At 42.6% G+C, this 18,652-nt stretch overlaps 2 protein-coding genes across 2 annotated transcripts in view; one reads left to right on the top strand and one right to left on the bottom strand.

The window, feature by feature from the left end:
* The window catches only part of LOC136181101 (NLR family CARD domain-containing protein 3-like), a 785,212-nt gene that overhangs the window by 288,067 nt on the left and 478,493 nt on the right, over window positions 1-18,652 (top strand). The window lies entirely within an intron of this gene.
* LOC136181188 (NLR family CARD domain-containing protein 3-like) lies at window positions 464-17,345 on the bottom strand. The gene is made up of 12 exons (XM_065961777.1): window positions 17,309-17,345; window positions 13,529-13,701; window positions 13,250-13,360; window positions 11,505-11,615; window positions 11,310-11,388; window positions 10,947-11,151; window positions 9,018-10,821; window positions 8,741-8,914; window positions 8,472-8,645; window positions 7,564-7,731; window positions 7,397-7,443; window positions 464-2,215 (listed from the first exon to the last, which is right to left on the bottom strand). Exons 2-12 carry the CDS (start codon window positions 13,603-13,605, stop codon window positions 1,647-1,649), a joined length of 3,519 nt encoding a protein of 1,172 aa, XP_065817849.1. The 5' UTR covers window positions 13,606-13,701; window positions 17,309-17,345; the 3' UTR covers window positions 464-1,646.

Genomic DNA, 18,652 nt, shown 5'->3' with positions numbered 1-18,652 from the left:
GAAGACCTGTTCAAGGGATATACAGACACATGCCTTTGGGCTGCTGCAGACAGTGCTGTCAGACATTTCTTCTATGCTTCTTCAGTTTACAATACCCAGCTTGTAGATTATATTTGCCATGAACTACAAATTTCACGTGTCTTACATTGGCACGTCTCTCTCTTTTGGTGGAACAACCCAAAATGGTCTCTGACCACAGAGGAAGGCATAGGAAATGTGTTGGTGCTCTGAAACATATTACTTGTAGAGAGTAAGTAAAGTATCAGACAGTAGCCTCCTCTGTCTCTTCAGTTATTGTGTCCCTCTTGCCTGTAGTCGTTCTGCTGACATCATCCCTGAGGAGAAACTGTCTGACTGATTTAGCTCTCTTCATTTTGTGAGTTTCTTGGACCATTTTTCAAATGGCTTGAGAATCACATCCAATAAGCTTCTTGCAGTATGTCTTATTTTATTTATATATATATAAATATATTTTTTAATTTTCTTGTTAATGTGCCATAGTACATTGTCATTACAATTACAAATAATCAAGACATAAGTACATATACAGCGTACAACATTCTTCTGATTTCTTAGATTACAGTTTAAACCTTATATCTACATAAGCTAGCCTCTGTGGACTTGTTTTTATTTTTTGTGGCTACTCAAGGGAGCCATAATAAAACTATATACATCCAGAGAGAAAGTACCAAAAATAGAAGTAAATCAAGCAGTATCAGCAATTTGGCTTCCTAGACTTTTGAATAATACCAATAAAGTAATATTTGATCGTTTTGATCAGGACTGAAGTTGATCAAAAGATTTAACCTAAAAAAGCAGAAAAAAAAAATTTGTACTATTTTTATAGCAGATTTTGGAAGTGAACATTTTTGTCCTTAATGACTCAAGAGGGTAGTACATTTTAAATCTGATGCTACACAAAAACTAATAACGCATCAAAGTAAATATTTTGTCTATCCTTTGACTTATCCAAGACCAAATTTTTAAAAAGCCCCCAGCCACCAAATATTTGTTATATGGAAACATTTTTTTTTATAAATAACAACAGTGACATCAAGTAATGAAATTGGCATCTAAAGGGTTAAAATCCTCAAAATGATTGAATGTTTGGTAGTTTTGAGCAGGGCTGAAGTTGTTTAAGAGATTTATGCAGAAAAAAGCAACAAAAAAAAGTAATCTGTTCTATTAGTCTTTCAATATCAAGAAGTTATTTAACTTCTGAAACACAGCTTTGTCTATCATTTGACCTAACAGAGGAAGATTTGATATAGGCCTGTAATGATTCATTATTGTCTAGATTGTTCTTTTCTAGTAGTGGCTTGATGGCTGCTGTTTTCAGGGCCTGTGGGAAGACACCTGAGAGACAAGTTTACCATTTGTAACAGATCTGGAGCCATGACTCCTCCTCCTGCTGCCAATATCAAGACAGCAGGAGGAGGACTTTAATTGTTTAATTGTCACTTGTTTTTTATTGGTGAGATCAGAACAATACAGACATTAAAGAAGGGGGTCCATTGTTTTTCTGTAATGTAGAACATTTAACCCCCATTACCACCCCCACCCCCCATTATCACACCCCCCAACCATGAAACAGACCAGCTGGACAGAGTGAACAGAGTCAGCTGATCTTCAGTCAGCAGTGTTTCTCAGACCGACAGACGACACAGAGACACTGAAGAACCAGGAGACCAGAACATAAACCCAGGATAGAGAGGTTCAGTGAATGTGGTGTTGAAGGTGTGGAGGTGGATCAGTGTGTCAGAGGAGACTCTGTAGAAGGACAGAGAGCCAGCAGGACAGTCCATATACACTGCTACTCTGTGAGAGACAGAGGAGGAGGAGGAGGAGGAGGAGGAGGAGGAAGAGGAGGAGATCTCTGTTTTTATGTTCTTGTGACAGACAGAGTAACCTTCATCAGAGCAGCTCAGACTCCAGGACTGATCATTATATCTAACCATACATTCAGCTCTGTCTCCTCTCCTTCTGATTCCTCTGTAACTCACTGATACAGAAACCTCTCCTCTCCACTCGACCTCCCAGTAACAGCGACCAGTCAGACCAGTCCTACACAGCAGCTGAGGACACCAGTTATGAAATCTGTCTGGATGATCAGGATATGACTGAAGCTCCTCCACACGTGTCACCTTCCTGTTGTTGTCAGACAGTTTCAGGTTTCTGTTCACTGTGTTTGTGTCCAGTTCCAGCTCACAGGCGTCTGATGGAGAGAACGAGACACAACACAGCTGCAGGTTATCATCTGTTCATTCATCAACAACTTTACTGACACTTACTGATAGGGGTGTAAAGGTACACGTACTCGGACCGGACCGTTTCAGTACAGGACTGATCCGAGTACGTGCGGAACAAAAGTGATTTAATCTGTGTTCCCACACGGACCGCAAAGCAGAAACACACCTCAGGGTGGAGGAAGGCTGCGGCTGCTGGTATGGGACACAGCTTTTAGTTAATAACTTGTAAAAAAGTTCAAACATAAACTGTGCAAACTGTACAGATTAGTAGTTCCTCGAGTCCTGTTGGTCTGGACAGTTGCATATAACCGGGATGGAGTTCTTTTTACAGACTTACTCTTAAGTTTTGTTTTCAATTTAATCGATGATCCCGCTCAAACTAAGAGCAAAAGGGGAGGGGGAGACGCGTCTGTGTGGGAGAATAACCTGCAGCAGAGACGTGCTGTCAGGGGAGGCAGGTGAGGCTCGTCATCATCAAAAGTAAAAAACAAATTATCATTAAATCAAATAAATATTAATATTTTTCTACTGATCTGTGTTATAAATGTTATTTCTGTACGATTCCAAAAATGTTCAATAATTTTCATGATCAAAATCTCTGAATTTGCATATTTCCGGCCGGCTCCGATGCAAGGTGAGGCAGCGACGAGTTGTGCCTCATCCCAGATTGCGCAATCCCTCACAAACTGGGTCGAGCGTATGCCTTTTGCTTTTTTACTGTTTTTCACCAATGTAATGTTTGTAGACACTTCTATTATCCGTCCTCACTTTCCATAGAATAAGTAATGTATTTCACATGTTTTTAACATATTTAGTCTAATTTGACATAAAACCGCACTGAAAAAGCATGAGGTGAGGCAGCTGCTTCACCTGAAGGGGGCGTGCGTCAGGTTGTGTGAGGCTCATAAGACCAAGAGTTTATGCTTGGTTTGATGGTTGCTCCTCTTCTATGCAGATTTTTTATACAAAAAAAGATTTTATATCTAAGCTTAAAGATTTCTCAATTTTTCAATCAAAACGTGAAGTGATAAATAATGAAGACTTTTAAAACTAAAAGAAGGTAAGGAGGACTTTTACAACAAAGTCATAGATATTTTAGTCCAGAAGGATAGGTGAAAGGACTTTGTTTACAAGTAAAGGTAAGACCATGAATACACCGCAGTATATGCCTACTTTTATTTTTATTGACTGAGTATGAATTTTGGAATTGCAATGGAAAAAACATTTCTGAGGCGCTATAAATGTAACGTTCTTCCTTTGCCAAATATGCACCTTCCCTCTATGTGTGTGTAAATAATGCTGATATGAGATATGAAACACAACCAGTAGTCAATGTGCAAGCTGCCAATTGAATGGTGAATTTAAGCTACTCTATAAATGGGTTCATATATTTGTAAATCTGACTCTGAAAAAGTCAGTGCCTCACCAGCCACGAACCTCGCCGCACGTCACTGACCTGCAGCATGATAGAATGAACGCCTCCCTCCCCATTCCCACAATAATGGACAAAGAGACGTTGACAAGACGAGAGTAGTGTGCCGTTGTTGTTCAGCGGACATCGGGTACGTCACAGGCAACACGTCCAACTTATTAAAGCACTTGAAAAGGCACCACATGAACGTAAACATCACTGCAACTAGGAAAAAACAGACAGCCTTTTGCTAGTAATTCTAAACGGGCCAAAGCCATAAAAAATGCCATTGAAGTTCTTATATCGACAGAGGGAAATATTAATAGTTCTGAAACTACACTGTCCCAGATGTGATTAGGTTTATTATGTGCTCAAAGGGCATTCAAAAAAGTGTTGCCTTCATAAACTAAAAGGTGGAAGTGTAATTAAAAATAAATATTTTAACATATAGGCTATATTAATGACTTCATTTCATTCTAAAATACTTTATTTCATTCATATCTTTTATTTATTGGAGACTCTTTTGGTTGAAGGAAGCAGCATAAGTTTATTTTATGTTTTTTTTTACAATGTTTCATTTAAAATGTTATTAAAAAGTAACCTGAGCAGGTGTACAAGTCTGAACTGTTGATGCTGCACTTAGCCCAATGTGAAAAAGGAAAATTATAAATGTTCCTAATAAAGAAAAAAAAGCATCAGGTCCCTTTTATTTCAGTTTACATTTTTTATTTCATATTTAAACTCTCATGAGTTTCCATCTACCTCACTTTTATCATCACTTTGTGTTACTTCCAGCCCTCATCCTGTTGTAGTTTGAAAGGTTTAATCATAACAGAAACACAATCTGGACAGCAGCAGGCACAAACCAATAGTTATCTAACCTCTGAATTTAGCCAAGTCATAAGATCATGTTCTGATACACAAGACACACACACACACACACACACACACACACACACACACACACACACACACACACACACACACACACTCTCTTTCCTGTTAAGAGACCAGTTGTCTGTCCAGGAAACTTCTAGGAAATGGTCTTCATATAGCACACATGTTGTAATTGCTCAGTGTGTTGATTGCCCATAAAAGGATGATTGGGATGTTATAAAAGTTCCGGTTGAGCGAGGACGCTGGCGTGTATGTCGCCGCTTCACGATCCGTGACAAAAATGGTGTTTCTTTTGTGCTATCTATGCTTCTCCCTCCTACTTATCCTCTACTAACAGTCTGCAAACAGATCGATTTTGCTGCTGCTTTCAGTTTGTGTAAACTGACAGCTACTCACCATCTATGACGATCAGCTGTTAGCGCTAGCCGCCGATCAGCTGTTAGCTTCTCGCACAGCTATCAGGATATCCTCACCAGTCTGTGATCACTGGACCCTCGCCTGCCTTATTGGTGGACCGTCCTTCTTCGTCGGCCACGTCGGCTCCCTACCTGGCTTGGACCCGTCGCCCTGCGCCACCTGTTGGCTACCGCTGGCTGCCGCTTCCCCCCTACTCTGGCTCAGCTGCTGGCGGCGAAGAGGCCTGCCTGACAACCAGACTGCCGGCTGCTGCTCTCCTGCTCAGATTGTGTCCAGACGGGTCCCCCGTCTGCCACAGAATTGGTCCTTTCCTTATCCTGGTTTGGCTCTCATTCCTGCGGTTTTCCTGACCCCGGCTGGCGCCCGGTAGCTTGCAGCTTTCAGCCTGCGGCTAGCAGCTGCTCTCCCTGCTGCGGACATGGTACTACTAACATACTCCGCTCTGCAACTCCAGAATCTCGCCTGCCACTTCTCTCCGGACAACCTTGCTTCCATTAAATCTTTCGGACTCCTGCGCCGTCCTCACTACGTGCATAGGGCTGCCCGATGCAAGTTTGTTTACACTGACCATGCTATCCCCACTGTAGTGTCTGACCGGCGCCATCATCACAACAAATCACACGTGCACAGCAGAAACCTGATACCTGTTGTTGTGTGTGTTGACAGAACCACTCCTCTCTCCCCCTCTGCTTCAGAATACACCACCGCCTCATTTATGCTGCAGAATGCTCGCTCCCTTAACAACAAAGCAAACCTATTTCACTAAATATCAAACTTTACTGACAGATCCACGTCATCACAATCATTCAAACCGATGGTTTTATTTAGGCTATAATCGCGCATGTAGTGAGCCGTTTCCAATAAGTAACTTTCATTATGACAATATATAAACATAAAATAAAAATAAAAGTCTGCCACATACATATTGCATCAGCGCCGTCTCGCCTTCATTATCCCGGACGGACCTCAGAGGACCGGACTTATACACTAATGTAATCACTGATGTAGAGTTAAACATTAGACTAACACAAAGACCATAGAGCCTCCAGTTTTCATTAATATATTTCAATATCTTGCATTTATCATCAAGTGTGATTTTTAGTTTTAATAAAGAGTGCACAGAGACATGGCGATGGCTTCACACATTTCACCTCCTCCATACTCAGCACATCTTCATCAGCTGCATGTATTTATTCTGTAAATAATTCAAGTGTGGACATTAAGTCGGGGCATCTCTGACACGATCATTAAGCCATATATTTGATCATAATTAGTCACAGTGCAGACGGAGATGCCCACGAAAATATGTGGCCAACAATTCAAAGTTTTTGTTGGTTGATCAAACCTTTGATTAATAATATGATAGAGTGAGGGAGAATGCTGACTGACGTGTCCTCTCTGCCACTATATGAAGAAATCAGTGTGGGTCCTGTAAACATGTAAACATTGCAGATATACTCGTGCGTAATGATGAACGGTGGATGTTTTGGCACATAGGACAGCGTGAATGCAGCAGCGACGTGGTGTCATTCTCTGAATTTTCTTCAGTTCGTGATCCTCCTGCTGCAGCAAACTACCGATATGTCCATTTTATCCTTCACTTCATTCACAAGTTCATTTGTTTCTGGGTCAGAAAGTTTCGTTTCTTCATCTAAACTTCAGTTTTCGTGATCCAACGCTGGAAACCTTTGATCTGCCCCCTCGTTTGTATGCATTTTCATTCACGAGCTGCTTTGCATTGACCGTTTATGGTTGAATGTGGGCATGTAGAGGGCGGAACATGGGACTAATCTACGTGCGCACATTTCCAGGTGGATGGTGATTTATAAAGGGAACATTGCGTGCAGGTGTGCGTACGAACGGTTTTATAACTCTGAATCATTTTGTGCGCACGCCATTTCCCGGTTTTTGGCGCACGTACATTTTTAGTATGAATTTTACGCACTCTTTTATAAATGAGACCCCTGGTCATTTTTAAAAACCTCCTCAAACACCATCTGTTCACCAAAGCATTCAGCCTCATCTAACACTCCCCTCAGCTGATCACCCACTCCCTTTCTCCTTCATTTGTTTGTCTAGTGTTTCTATCCTTTCTCTTCTCTGTTTGTGTTTTTCTATTCCTCTCTTGTTGTCTCCCATTACGCCTCCCCCCCCCCCCACACACACACACACACACACACACACACACACACACACACACACACACACTCACACACACAAACACACACTTTTGAAAGCATCCTTTCTCTTCATGAAAGGCGCTATATAAATCTAAGTTATTGTTATTAACTTCTCAGAGAGAAATAAACAAATCCTCTGTTCACAAGCCATAGTCTCTGTCTGATTGTTCAAGAGCATTTACTCTTCTACACTCCAACATGTGCTGCTGTGTTCTGATGAAGAGAAATGAAAACACACTCACACTTCCTCAGACCAGGCTTCAGTCTGTGCAGTCCACTATGGTCCAACCTGGAGGAAGAAACTAGATCAGAATCTATTTCATACATCTTCATTTAAATCCAGCATCAGACAAGAAGCAGAGTTCATCATTCAGAAACAGTGAGACAGCTTCTGTGTGTCTGTCTGTACCTCAGTGTCTCCAGTCTGCAGTGTGGATCCTCCAGTGCAGCAGACAGCAGCTTCTCTCCTCGTTCTCCTGGATGATTGTAGCTCAGGTCCAGATGTCTCAGGGGGGAGGAGCTTAGAGCTGAGGCCAGAGACGCACAACCTTCTTCTGTGATCAGACAACCTGACAGACTACACACACACACACACACACACACACACACACACACACATATACACACACACACACGCACACACACACACACACACATAAACATCAACACACACACACACACACACACACACACACACACACACACACACACACACACACACACAGACACACACACTCACACACTTACACATATAAACACCAACACACACACACACACACACACACACACACACACACACACACACACACACACACACACACACACACACGCACACACAACATGCTTAACATCCATTGGTCCATTCTTCTCTGTTTTACCAGTAACATCCCGTCATAACCATGCAGCTGAACAGAATAGACTTCATAATCTGATACTAATCAATATTTACTCTGGTGACAAATAGTGAAGGTAAGACAGAGCGTGAGATAAACACACAGACTGCTTTGACATCAGCAGTGATGTAGAAACAGTTCTGAACTGTTTCATCTGAAATAAAGATTCTTTAGTTCTTTATGTTCCAAACATTATCCATGGTTTGTTTGTTGGTGGGGAAAGAACTTCATATTTAACTTTCTTTATTCCAGTCCAGCTTCCTTAGACTAAAAGACTGAGAGCTATAGAACGAGCTCAGAGCTTTACAGCTTTAATGTGGAAACATACAGTAAAACTTTAAATCACCTACAAGGCCCATTTAATAAATGATTCATCAAGAAAACGTGATCTTAGATGAATAATGTGGATCAGCAGCACACTAACCTGAGAGTGTCCAGTCTACAGAGTGGACTCTTTAGTCCAGTAGACAGCAGCTTCACTCCTGAATCCTGCAGGTTGTTGTTGTTCAGGTCCAGCTCTCTCAGACTAGAGGACTGGGAGCTGAGGACTGAGGACAGAGCTTCACAGCTTCTCTCTGAGAGGTTACAACCACTCAGCCTGAAGAGGATATGTTTGGTAAGCTAATCAAAATATCAAATAAACTACGTACATTTAAGCTTATTGGGTAAACTTTCACATGAATAAGTCCTTACCTGAGCGTTTCCAGTGAACAGTGTAGAGTCTTTAATCCAGTACACAGCAGCTTCACTCCTGAATCCTGCAGGTTGTTGTTGTTCAGGTCCAGCTCTCTCAGACTAGAGGACTGGGAGCTGAGGACTGAGGACAGAGCTTCACAGCTTCTCTCTGAGAGGTTACAGACACTCAGCCTGAAGATGATTCAGAAGAACACAGAAAGAAATTACAAGCTATAGTTGTTTTTTCTGAATAAAGAGAACTACATTTGAACTGGATAGTTATGTGAGCACGTACAGAGCTTTGTTTGAAGCTTTGATCACAGGCAGCAGCCTCAGAAGAGCCTCCTCTGAAGCAGAGTATTTCTTCAGGTCAAACACGTCCAGATCTTTTTCTGATGACAGTAAGATGAAGACCAGAGCTGACCACTGAGCAGGAGACAGTTTATCTGTAGAGAGACGTCCTGATCTCAGGGACTGTTGGATCTCCTCCACTAGAGAACGATCATTCAGTTCATTCAGACAGTGGAACAGATTGATGCTTTTCTCTGCAGACAGATCCTCACTGATCTTCTCCTTGATGTACTTGACTGTTTTCTGATTGGTCTTTGAGCCACTTCCTGTGTGTGTCAGCAGACCTCGTATGAGATTCTGATTGGTCTCTGAAGAAAGACCGAGGAGGAAGCGGAGGAACAAGTCCAGGTGTCCATTAGGACTCTGTAAGGCCTGGTCCACAGCACTCTGATATAAATGTTTTGGGTTAGGTTTTTCTCTGAATACTTTAGACAACCTGGATGTTGTTTGTTCCTCTGACATCAGATTGACTCCAGAGTTGATGAAGGTCAGATGGACATGAAGAGCAGCCAGAAACTCCTGAACACTCAGATGGATGAAGCAGAACACCTTGTCCTGGTACAGTCCTCTCTCCTCTTTAAAGATCTGTGTGAACACTCCTGAGTACACTGAGGCTGCTCTGATATCGATGCCACACTCTGTCAGGTCTGAGTCATAGAAGATCAGGTTTCCTTTCTGCAGCTGCTCAAAAGCCAGTTTTCCCAGAGACTTAATCATCTTCCTGCTCTTTTTATTCCAGTGTGGATCTGTCTCAGCTCCTCCATCATACTTGATGTTCTTCAGTTTGGACTGAACCACCAGGAAGTGGATGTACATCTCAGTCAGGGTCTTGGGCAGCTCTCCTCCCTCTCTGGTCTTCAGCACATCCTCCAGAACTGTAGCAGTGATCCAGCAGAAGACTGGGATGTGGCACATGATGTGGAGGCTTCTGGATGTCTTGATGTGGGTGATGATTCTGCTGGCCCGATCCTCATTTCTGAATCTCTTCATGAAGTACTCCTCCTTCTGTGGGTCAGTGAACCCTCTGACCTCTGTCACCATGTCAACACACTCAGGAGGGATCTGATTGGCTGCTGCAGGTCGTGTGGTTATCCAGAGGTGAGCAGAGGGAAGCAGTTTCCCCCTGATGAGGTTAGTCAGCAGCACATCCACTGAGGTGGACTCTGTGACATCAGTCAGGGTCTCATTGTTTTGAAAGTCCAGAGGAAGTCGACACTCATCCAGACCGTCAAAGATGAACACAACCTGGAACTCTTCAAACCTGCAGATTCCTGCTTCTTTGGTTTCAGGAAAGAAGTGATGAACAAGTTCCACCAAGCTGAACTTTTTCTTCTTCAGCACATTCAGCTCTCTAAAAGTGAATGGAAATGTGAAGTGTATGTCCTGGTTGTCTTTGTCTTCAGCCCAGTCCAGAGTGAACTTCTGTGTTAAGACTGTTTTCCCGATGCCAGCCACTCCCTTTGTCATCACTGTTCTGATTGGTTCATCTCTTCCAGGTGAGACTTTGAAGATGTCTTCTTGTCTGATGGTTGTTTCTGGTCTGTGTGGTTTCCTGGATGCTGTTTCAATCTGTCTGACCTCGTGTTCATCATTGACCTCTCCAGTCCCTCCCTCTGTGATGTAGAGCTCTGTGTAGATCTGGTTCAGAAGGGTTGGGTTTCCTGCTTTAGCAATCCCCTCAAACACACACTGGAACTTCTCCTTCAGGTTAGATTTGAGTTTACGCCGGCACTCTGCAGCGACTGTTCCTGAAAAAAGAAAGAACTGAAATCAATGAACAGATCCTGATATAGATGACATGACTATCTGAGTTTTGAACTTTAAACCTCTTTGTCCTTTTTCTAAAATATTAAATCTGTTAAAATGTTCTTACTGCTCTGCAGACAGTAAGCCAGCTCCTCCTGCTTCATTCTCCTCAGGAAGTGGAGAGTGATCTTCAAAAATGCCTCTTTACAGCTTCTCCCCTGCTCTTCATCCTCACTCTGACTCTCTAAGCATTCTGGGTAATCTGGACTCAGAACCCTGTGGACTCTCTTCAGCTCGTTCTTCACAAAGGTGATGATGTTCTCCTCCAGCAGCTGGAACAGAAGGAGACACTGGATATTTAATATAAACTGGTAGAACTCAACATGTGGTTCATCTGTCAGTCTGAAGGTCAGCTGGTCTAAACAGAACAATAACTTAGAATTAAATTATTGTAATGGTAGTGTATTAATTAACAGTGTGTTGAACACACCATAAAGATGGAGTCCAGGTCTGTTGGATTCTGCTGGTCTGATTGATCTCTGTGAACGTTGGAGCTCTCCTGTTGAACTCTGTGACAGAACATATTACACAAGAAAACAACGGGATATATATAATGAAACTCTGAGCCAAGATATGAGTCTTTAAACAACAGAGACATAACATTAACTTGATTTTTAATTCTGACCTTCCATCAGCAGGACGTCTATCTTTAAACTCAATAAGGCGATCTATAGATCGGTCACTCTTCATGGACACACAGCTGGGTCCAGGAGAGTCTGGTCTCTGTCTCATCATCCTGATACAAACAAACAAACAAAGATCATTTTAATCAGATTGTTCCAGTTTAAAGTTAACAGAAGACGACTCAAACATAAACACAGCTCAGAAAGATGCTGTGGTTTGTTACTGAGATTTTGAGATTTACAGATAGCAACGAGAGAGAGAGAGAGGGGGGGGGGGGGGGGGAGAGAGGGGGGGAGGAGGGAGAGGGAGGGAGATGAGGGGGAGAGAGAGAGAGAGAGAGAGAGACAGAGAGAGAGAGAGGGAGGGAGCGAGGGAGCGAGGGATGATTCCAGAGAAGAGGAGCCTGATAACTGAAGGCTCTACCTCCCATCGTACATTTAGAGACTGTAGGTACCACAGGCAGCAACTACTATCATGATACGGAACAGATCCAGATCAAGGACTAAACGTGCCTCTGCTGGACTCAGGTACCATTCACTAAAACAAGGATCAAGTGTTAAACTATGTAGTCCAGGAGAAAGTGTAGTCAGATATCAGTACAATGGTCAGCTGGATCAGCAGGATGTATGGACCAGGTAGGTTAGTGAACGTGACCTGCAGCTTTCAATGCCCAACATCTCACCAGCAGAACCTCATCAGGTTCAGGATCTGGGCTGTGGACAAAGTCAGGACATCCAACATCCACCTCGTGGACCATAATCCTCTAATCACAGTTTTTAAACCGTGGCTCCCATCCTTGATGGTGCATGCTTTAAAATGGACGTGCAGAAGCAGACTCTCAATGAATGAAATCTGATATTGTGGACAGTATGTCTGTTTGTTTTGGTCATCATTGGGAGTGAGGAAGGAGAGGACTTTCATTCTACCTGAGGGAAAAACAAATATATTAATTCATTAAAAATGCTTTAATGGGGTGCTGGTGGCCTAGTGGTTAGTGTGCGTGTCCCATGTAGGGAGACTGTAGCCCTCCAAGCGGGTGGCTCGGGTTTAAATCCGACCTGCATGCCATTCCCCATTCTCTCTCTCCTTGATTTCTGACTCTATCTACTGTCCCGTCTCTAAATAACGGAACAAAAAGCCCAAAAATAAATCTTTCCTCAGATTTGTCTCTTTTTAAGGTTTGGCCTATTATTTTGACTTTGTCTCAGAATATTTAGCTTCTTTCTAGTAGGGCTGTTTTTGCTTTGAAGTCATAAAGTCCATCACACTGTCGGCTGGTTCTGTGTCAGGCAGGTTAAGTTCTGACAGGGTCGGGGAAATAGGGCGCAGGGAAGGACCCAAATGCAGAAAAAAATGGACTCACAGCTGCAATAAAATGATTCTTTTCCACATTTTACAGCCTTCAGGCAGGTCAGGGTTCAAATACAAACACTTCCAAAGAAAAAACACAAGATAGAACCAAAGCACACAATGATCATGAAGAGGTGAGAAAACTAAATGAAGCTGATGAGGAAAGTGAAGACAGGTGAGTAGAGTAGAAGGGAAGGTCAGGGCTATTGAAACCTAGAAGAGAAGGAGGTGAATTCTGAGGACCTCTGGTGGAGAAGTAGGAGAAACAGGAGAAAAGTATGAGTCCTGGGAGAGGTGAACATGGACTGAAGACTGAGAGTGATGTAAATGGCTGAGGATGAAAGAGTGAGCCTACAGAAAAGCAGAACAGAGCTCTTTGTCAATTTCAGATCTCACCTTCCATCAGCAGGACGTCCATCTTTAAAGTTAATAAAGTGACCCATAGACCGATCACTCTTCATGGACACACAGCTGGGTCCAGGAGAGTCTGGTCTCTGTTCCTGCATCCTGATACAAAAAAACAACATTATTAGTTACTGTGAGCAGCAGATGAGACAGTGATGATGATGATGATGATGATGATGATGATGATGATGATGATGATGATGAAGGTGGAGTGATGTGAGTGTTGAGCTGTGACATGAAGAAGAGTCATGGACAGTTAGAGATCCTCACCTCAGAGCTTCATGTTCCTCACACAGAGAGGTTTTAGAGGGAGGGACTCCCTCCTCTGTGTCCTCACACTGATCCATAGCAGAGCGCCCCCTGCTGGGAGAGCTGCACTCTGTCACTACAACAACACTGATGGAGTTCAGCTGCTGAAGTCACATCCAGTCAAAGATCTTCAGCTGTGGAGAAAACAAAGAGATGAAGCTGCTGATTTACCTTCATCATCATCATCATCATCACCTCACTGTCAGTCTACAAACATCACATCTACCTGGTTCACCTTCAAAAAGGGAAAGCAGCACCAGCAAAACCATGGTTATCTTATGGTCCAGCGTGATTGCTGGGCGCTCTTCTTTGCTGCTGCAAGACACATTTTTCTAGCAGTTTTTGGGTACGCATAAAAGTTTAAACATTTTCAACTTTTTTGATCAAGAAGCAGAGTCGCAGCGATCGTCATTGTCACTTAAAGTAGCCAATCAAATCAAGTAGGTTTGACCTCCGCTTTTTATGACATTTTCCCCTCCTCCTCTTGGAGCAAACATATTTCATTTGGTCGCCCGTATGCACACACAGCCCTGCTCCACAGGCGCTCCCAGCTGTTCTTTCTTCAGCTGTGTTCAGGAGTTTTTTTTAGGCGAGTTGCGTCTCTGTGTGATCGGGTCCTAAGGGGGCCCCATCTGACAGCACTCACTCTCATCGCTTTGCTAAGAGTCACATGATTTATTCCTATGAAATGAATTGTCCGTCTGAGAGTGAAAACAGAGGAGCAGTGGTGGAGCAGATAGTGAAGATGAAATGTAACAGTAAATGACCGAATGCTGCGAGTCTAGTCTTAACTATCGGGGAGAGATGTTCTTTATGTTGGAAATAATACTTCTGTGAACTTTGAAGATAAATGTTTATACAGAGCACTTTTTTGTAGGTGTCAGATTATTGATCACATATTGGTGATGAATGGTTGGAGGACCCCCCTGTGAAGGGGCCCAACAGACTGAAGAATCCCCATTGGTTAGATCAATCTGACACAGCTGTCTGACTGGAAGGAGACATTCAATAAGAGCTGATCATAGAGAATAACTACAGCAGACAGAGTTTGTCTTTATAAATCTATCTACTAGAATCACACACTGTGATTTCACTGCAGTAATTCTACTTATAGAGCTGCATAATAAGGTCTCTGGTCTGTGCTGATCTCTGCTGTGGGTGCAGCACAGATCAGCTGTCCCCTTCTGCAGAGCTCCACGTCAAAAATTCATTCAATTGCAGGACTTGGACCTTTTGAGGCTTCTAGCACTTTCAATATTCCAGTAAAAATGTCTTTCCGATATCACCGAGGCTCAAAATCCCGATCTGCCACTGAACGTTGCAGCGGTGTAAACTCTAGTAACCTCCGCTCTCTGCCATGGACGCCACTAGCGCACGTCAGTAATGCAGCCCCGATTAAACTGGCTCTGATAAATGCCAGATCAGTGCTAAATAAGACTTTTATTCTTCACGACTTTTTCACATCCCAGGGCCTAGATTTCCTTCTGGTGACTGAAACTTGGCTGAACTCCAATGATGTAAGTCCACTTATTGAGCTTTCTCCAAATGAATGTTCCTTCTTTAATACGCCACGACCCTCCGGACGGGGCGGGGGTCAGGCAGCAGTTTTTAAAAACAAAGTGGGTACAGCAAACCCTCTTCTTATCATCATATTATATCGTCCTCCAAAATCAGATAAACATTTTATCACTGAGTTTGCAGACCTCTTATCGCAAATTGTGCCATCATTTGAAAGAATTTTAATACTGGGTGATTTTAATATCCATGTATGTTGTCCATCAAAACCACTTGTCGGTGAATTTTTAAACCTGATTGAATCATTTAATTTTGCACAGCATGTCTCAGGTCCCACTCATAAACATGGCCACACTTTGGACTTGGTCTGTCTTGTGGTCTTCCTGTTAACAATTTGGAAATAATGGACCCTTGTCTTTCAGATCACAGTGCCAATATTTTTAATGTGTCTCTCTCTGACCTGTCATCAAATGGTCTCCTCCCCATGCGTTACTCTCGTTACATTAACTCTTCCACTGCCAGTTTATTCTCAGCTGCTTTCTTAGCTGCTCAAGATACTCTGTCTGTTGAAAATATTCCTACTGAACTCTGCACTGAGGATCACATTCAATTATTTAATGCTACCTGCTCCTCAATTCTCAACCATATTGCTCCTCTCAAGATAAAAAAAACAAAGCCTAAATCACAGCCTTGGATTATTGAATCCACTAGAGCCCTAAGGAGGAGCTGCAGACAAGCTGAACGCAAGTGGAAGCAGGATAAGCTTTAAATCTCACATGACATCCTTAAAGAGCAGCTACCAAATTGCAGTCAAGGCAGCGAGAGCAAAACATTTCTCAGATATCATCTCAAAAGATCACCATAATCCTAAAGTCCTATTCAATATTATAAACTCTCTCACCTGCCCCCCTCCTGGAGCCTCTCTAGACACTCCCCTTAGTAGAGCTGAAGACTTCCTAAAGTTCTTCACTGAAAAAGTTGCTGGCATTAGAAAAAATATCTCAGCCCCTACCAGGCACATCTCAGCCTCCCCGCCCTTCAACTGCTCTGCCCAGTTAAACCGACATCATCAAACAGGTCGCCAACAGCTTAAGTCACTTATACAGCCACATTAGGCCCCACGACAGGAACCTTGGCTTTTTCTTCGACTCAGGCTTTACATTTGAGCGGTAGGTAAATACAGTTGTCAAATCCAGTTTCTTTCAGCTCCGTACAATTTCCAAGCTAAAACCTATCCTCTCATTCAGAGACTTACAGACAGTAACCCATGCGCTCATTTCATCCCGGCTTGACTACTGCAATTGCTGGTCCAAAATGCTGCAGCAAGGCTGCTGACTGGAACCAAGAAGAGGGAGCATATCAGTCCTGTCCTAGCGTCCCTTCATTGGCTCCCAATACGATTCAGAATCGATTTTAAAATTGTGTTATTTGTTTTTAAAGCCCTGAATGGCCTGGCCCCCTTTTATATTACCAACCTCCTCAGGCCGTACACCTCATCTAGGCGCCTGAGATCATCAGACATGGGCCTCCTGGCTGTTCCCCGCTCACGGCTCAAGCTAAAGGGAGATCGGGCCTTTTCAGTAAAAGCCTCTAAACTGTGGAACGGCCTCCTTCATTCCATCAGGTCTGCACCCTCTGTTGACTCTTTTAAGTCCTGTCTCAAGACATACTTTTATATTTTAGCATTTGAGTCCCCTGGTCCTGAATAGACCGTTTCTTTCAGGTTCCTTTGTTGCTTTCTTTATATATTCTTTATTTATATATGTATATATGTATACATATATATATATTTCTCTCTTGTGGACATTGTGATCTCAAGTTGTTTTTTCTTTTTTCATGTATTGTACAGCACTTTGGTCAGCTGTAGCTGTTTTTAAATGTGCTCTATAATAAATATGACTTGACTTGACATGACTTGCAGAGGAGTGTTTGTGTTGCTTGGCAACCGTCCAGTTTCAGAGAAGTTGTGGAACCAGTTGAGCTGATGGAGTGATTATTTTTAGTCCTAACTGATGAGGACAGACTCCACGCCCTCCCTCTGCTGTGTTAAACTGTACTGTTAGCATGTTAGCATAGCCTGCATGCTAACTGAGAGTCATTGTGTTCCCTGCACTTCTACTATAGTCAGAGCAGCTAATGAACCTGGTGGCTAACTGATAGCTTACAGCTCTTTTGACACTTCAATCAAACAGAGAGTCTTAAAAAACAGTGAAAAGTGTCTCTTACCTTCAACACAGAGAACAGATCTGCGTCAGAACGAGACAGAGTCAGAGTCCTACTGAGACCAGGAAATACTACAGTTGGTTCATCAACATACCAACAGGTGATCAAAGGGCACACCCTCCATTTCTCCCTGAAGGAAGTTTGAGTTCATTATTTTAAGATTCATGAGAAGAAATAAAAGTGTGTGTGTGATCAGAAGCACCAGAGATCGTCTTCATGTTGAAACCTCAGCTGTCAATCAAGAGAAGAACTTTCAGACTGTCATTAAAAAAATACAAAAACTTGAGTTATTATTGACCATCGTCCTTTTTAAATGATCTTCAGTGATCAATAAACTTCTGTGTTTAACATGTTTTATTTAATTGTCTAAAAACTGTCGACAGTTTTACAGTGAATGATCATTTACATCGATAGTCAATCAATGGGACGCTCTTTGAAATGAATGAAAATCAAAATGGACCTGGTTAATCTGAATCTACAGAGTAACTATCAAAGCAGATTTCAAGTGTCAGTCACAGCCAATCGAAATCTGTCCATGTTCACACCTGATGCAGGTATGACTGCACTAAAAAAGGGACTACTACAGGTGATGTACAGTACCTGTGTGTCACTGCTGAAGCTCCCCCTGCTGACAAACTACAATAACTAACTTCCTGTTTCCAACACCTGCATACTAGAGATATAAAGATTAATCGTGAGGCAGTTAAAAATTGATTCAAAGGTGTCAAGGTTCATTTTGATACTCTGAAAAACTGAATCGCATTACTTTTTTTTAAACAGTAGTGGGCGCCATCTATTCATGCTTCTCTTGTTTGAATTCCTACTTCACTCAGGTGAGCCTCAGCACCTGAAGAGCAGAGGAGGTTTGTTGTAACCTGGTTGTAACAAGCAGTCTTTATCATGGCAGCTGCGGTGCGACCACACCACCGTCTTATAAATCGGAGGTGTGGAAACATTTTGGCTTCCTCAAGAGACAAAATGAAGGAGGTGAGAAGATAACAGAAAAGACAAAAACTGTGTGCAAATATTACAAGAAGACAGGGAACTACACAAATAGCCCAACAAACATGATGCAGCATTTAATCCACACCACAATGAGAAGCTCCAATCACCTCCCTTTGTGAAAAACACATTAACAGGCAAACCCACACTGACAAGCCGGTTTGCAGCCCCTCTTGCCCAAACGATTGCAAGAGCAAGAGAGATTACGAGGTGCATTGGTGTTTTCATGGCAAAAGATTCCGTATTTGTGAATGATGAGTTTGCTGTATCAGCATCATGAAGCTCTACAAATCATGTGGTAAATCAAGTGGTCTAGCTCTACATCTCAAAGAGTTATTCGGTCAA

The sequence above is a fragment of the Labrus bergylta genome, chromosome 2, assembly GCF_963930695.1.
Source record: "Labrus bergylta chromosome 2, fLabBer1.1, whole genome shotgun sequence".
In the NCBI taxonomy this organism is placed as follows: domain Eukaryota; kingdom Metazoa; phylum Chordata; class Actinopteri; order Labriformes; family Labridae; genus Labrus; species Labrus bergylta.
The sequence above is the reverse complement of the archived record's forward strand: the minus strand, read 5'-3'. Positions and strand labels throughout refer to the sequence as shown.

What these genes read in the sequence shown, in the direction of transcription:
- LOC136181188 (XM_065961777.1), bottom strand. Translation starts at nt 13,605, where the DNA reads ATGGATCAGTGTGAGGACACAGAGGAGGGAGTCCCTCCCTCTAAAACC. An exon ending in AGACGTCCTGCTGATGGAAG is followed by an intron (nt 11,389 to 11,504) that starts GTCAGAATTAAA and finishes GTTCTGTCACAG; the next exon opens with AGTTCAACAGGAGAGCTCCA. An exon ending in ACCTGGACTCCATCTTTATG is followed by an intron (nt 11,152 to 11,309) that starts GTGTGTTCAACA and finishes CTTCTGTTCCAG; the next exon opens with CTGCTGGAGGAGAACATCAT.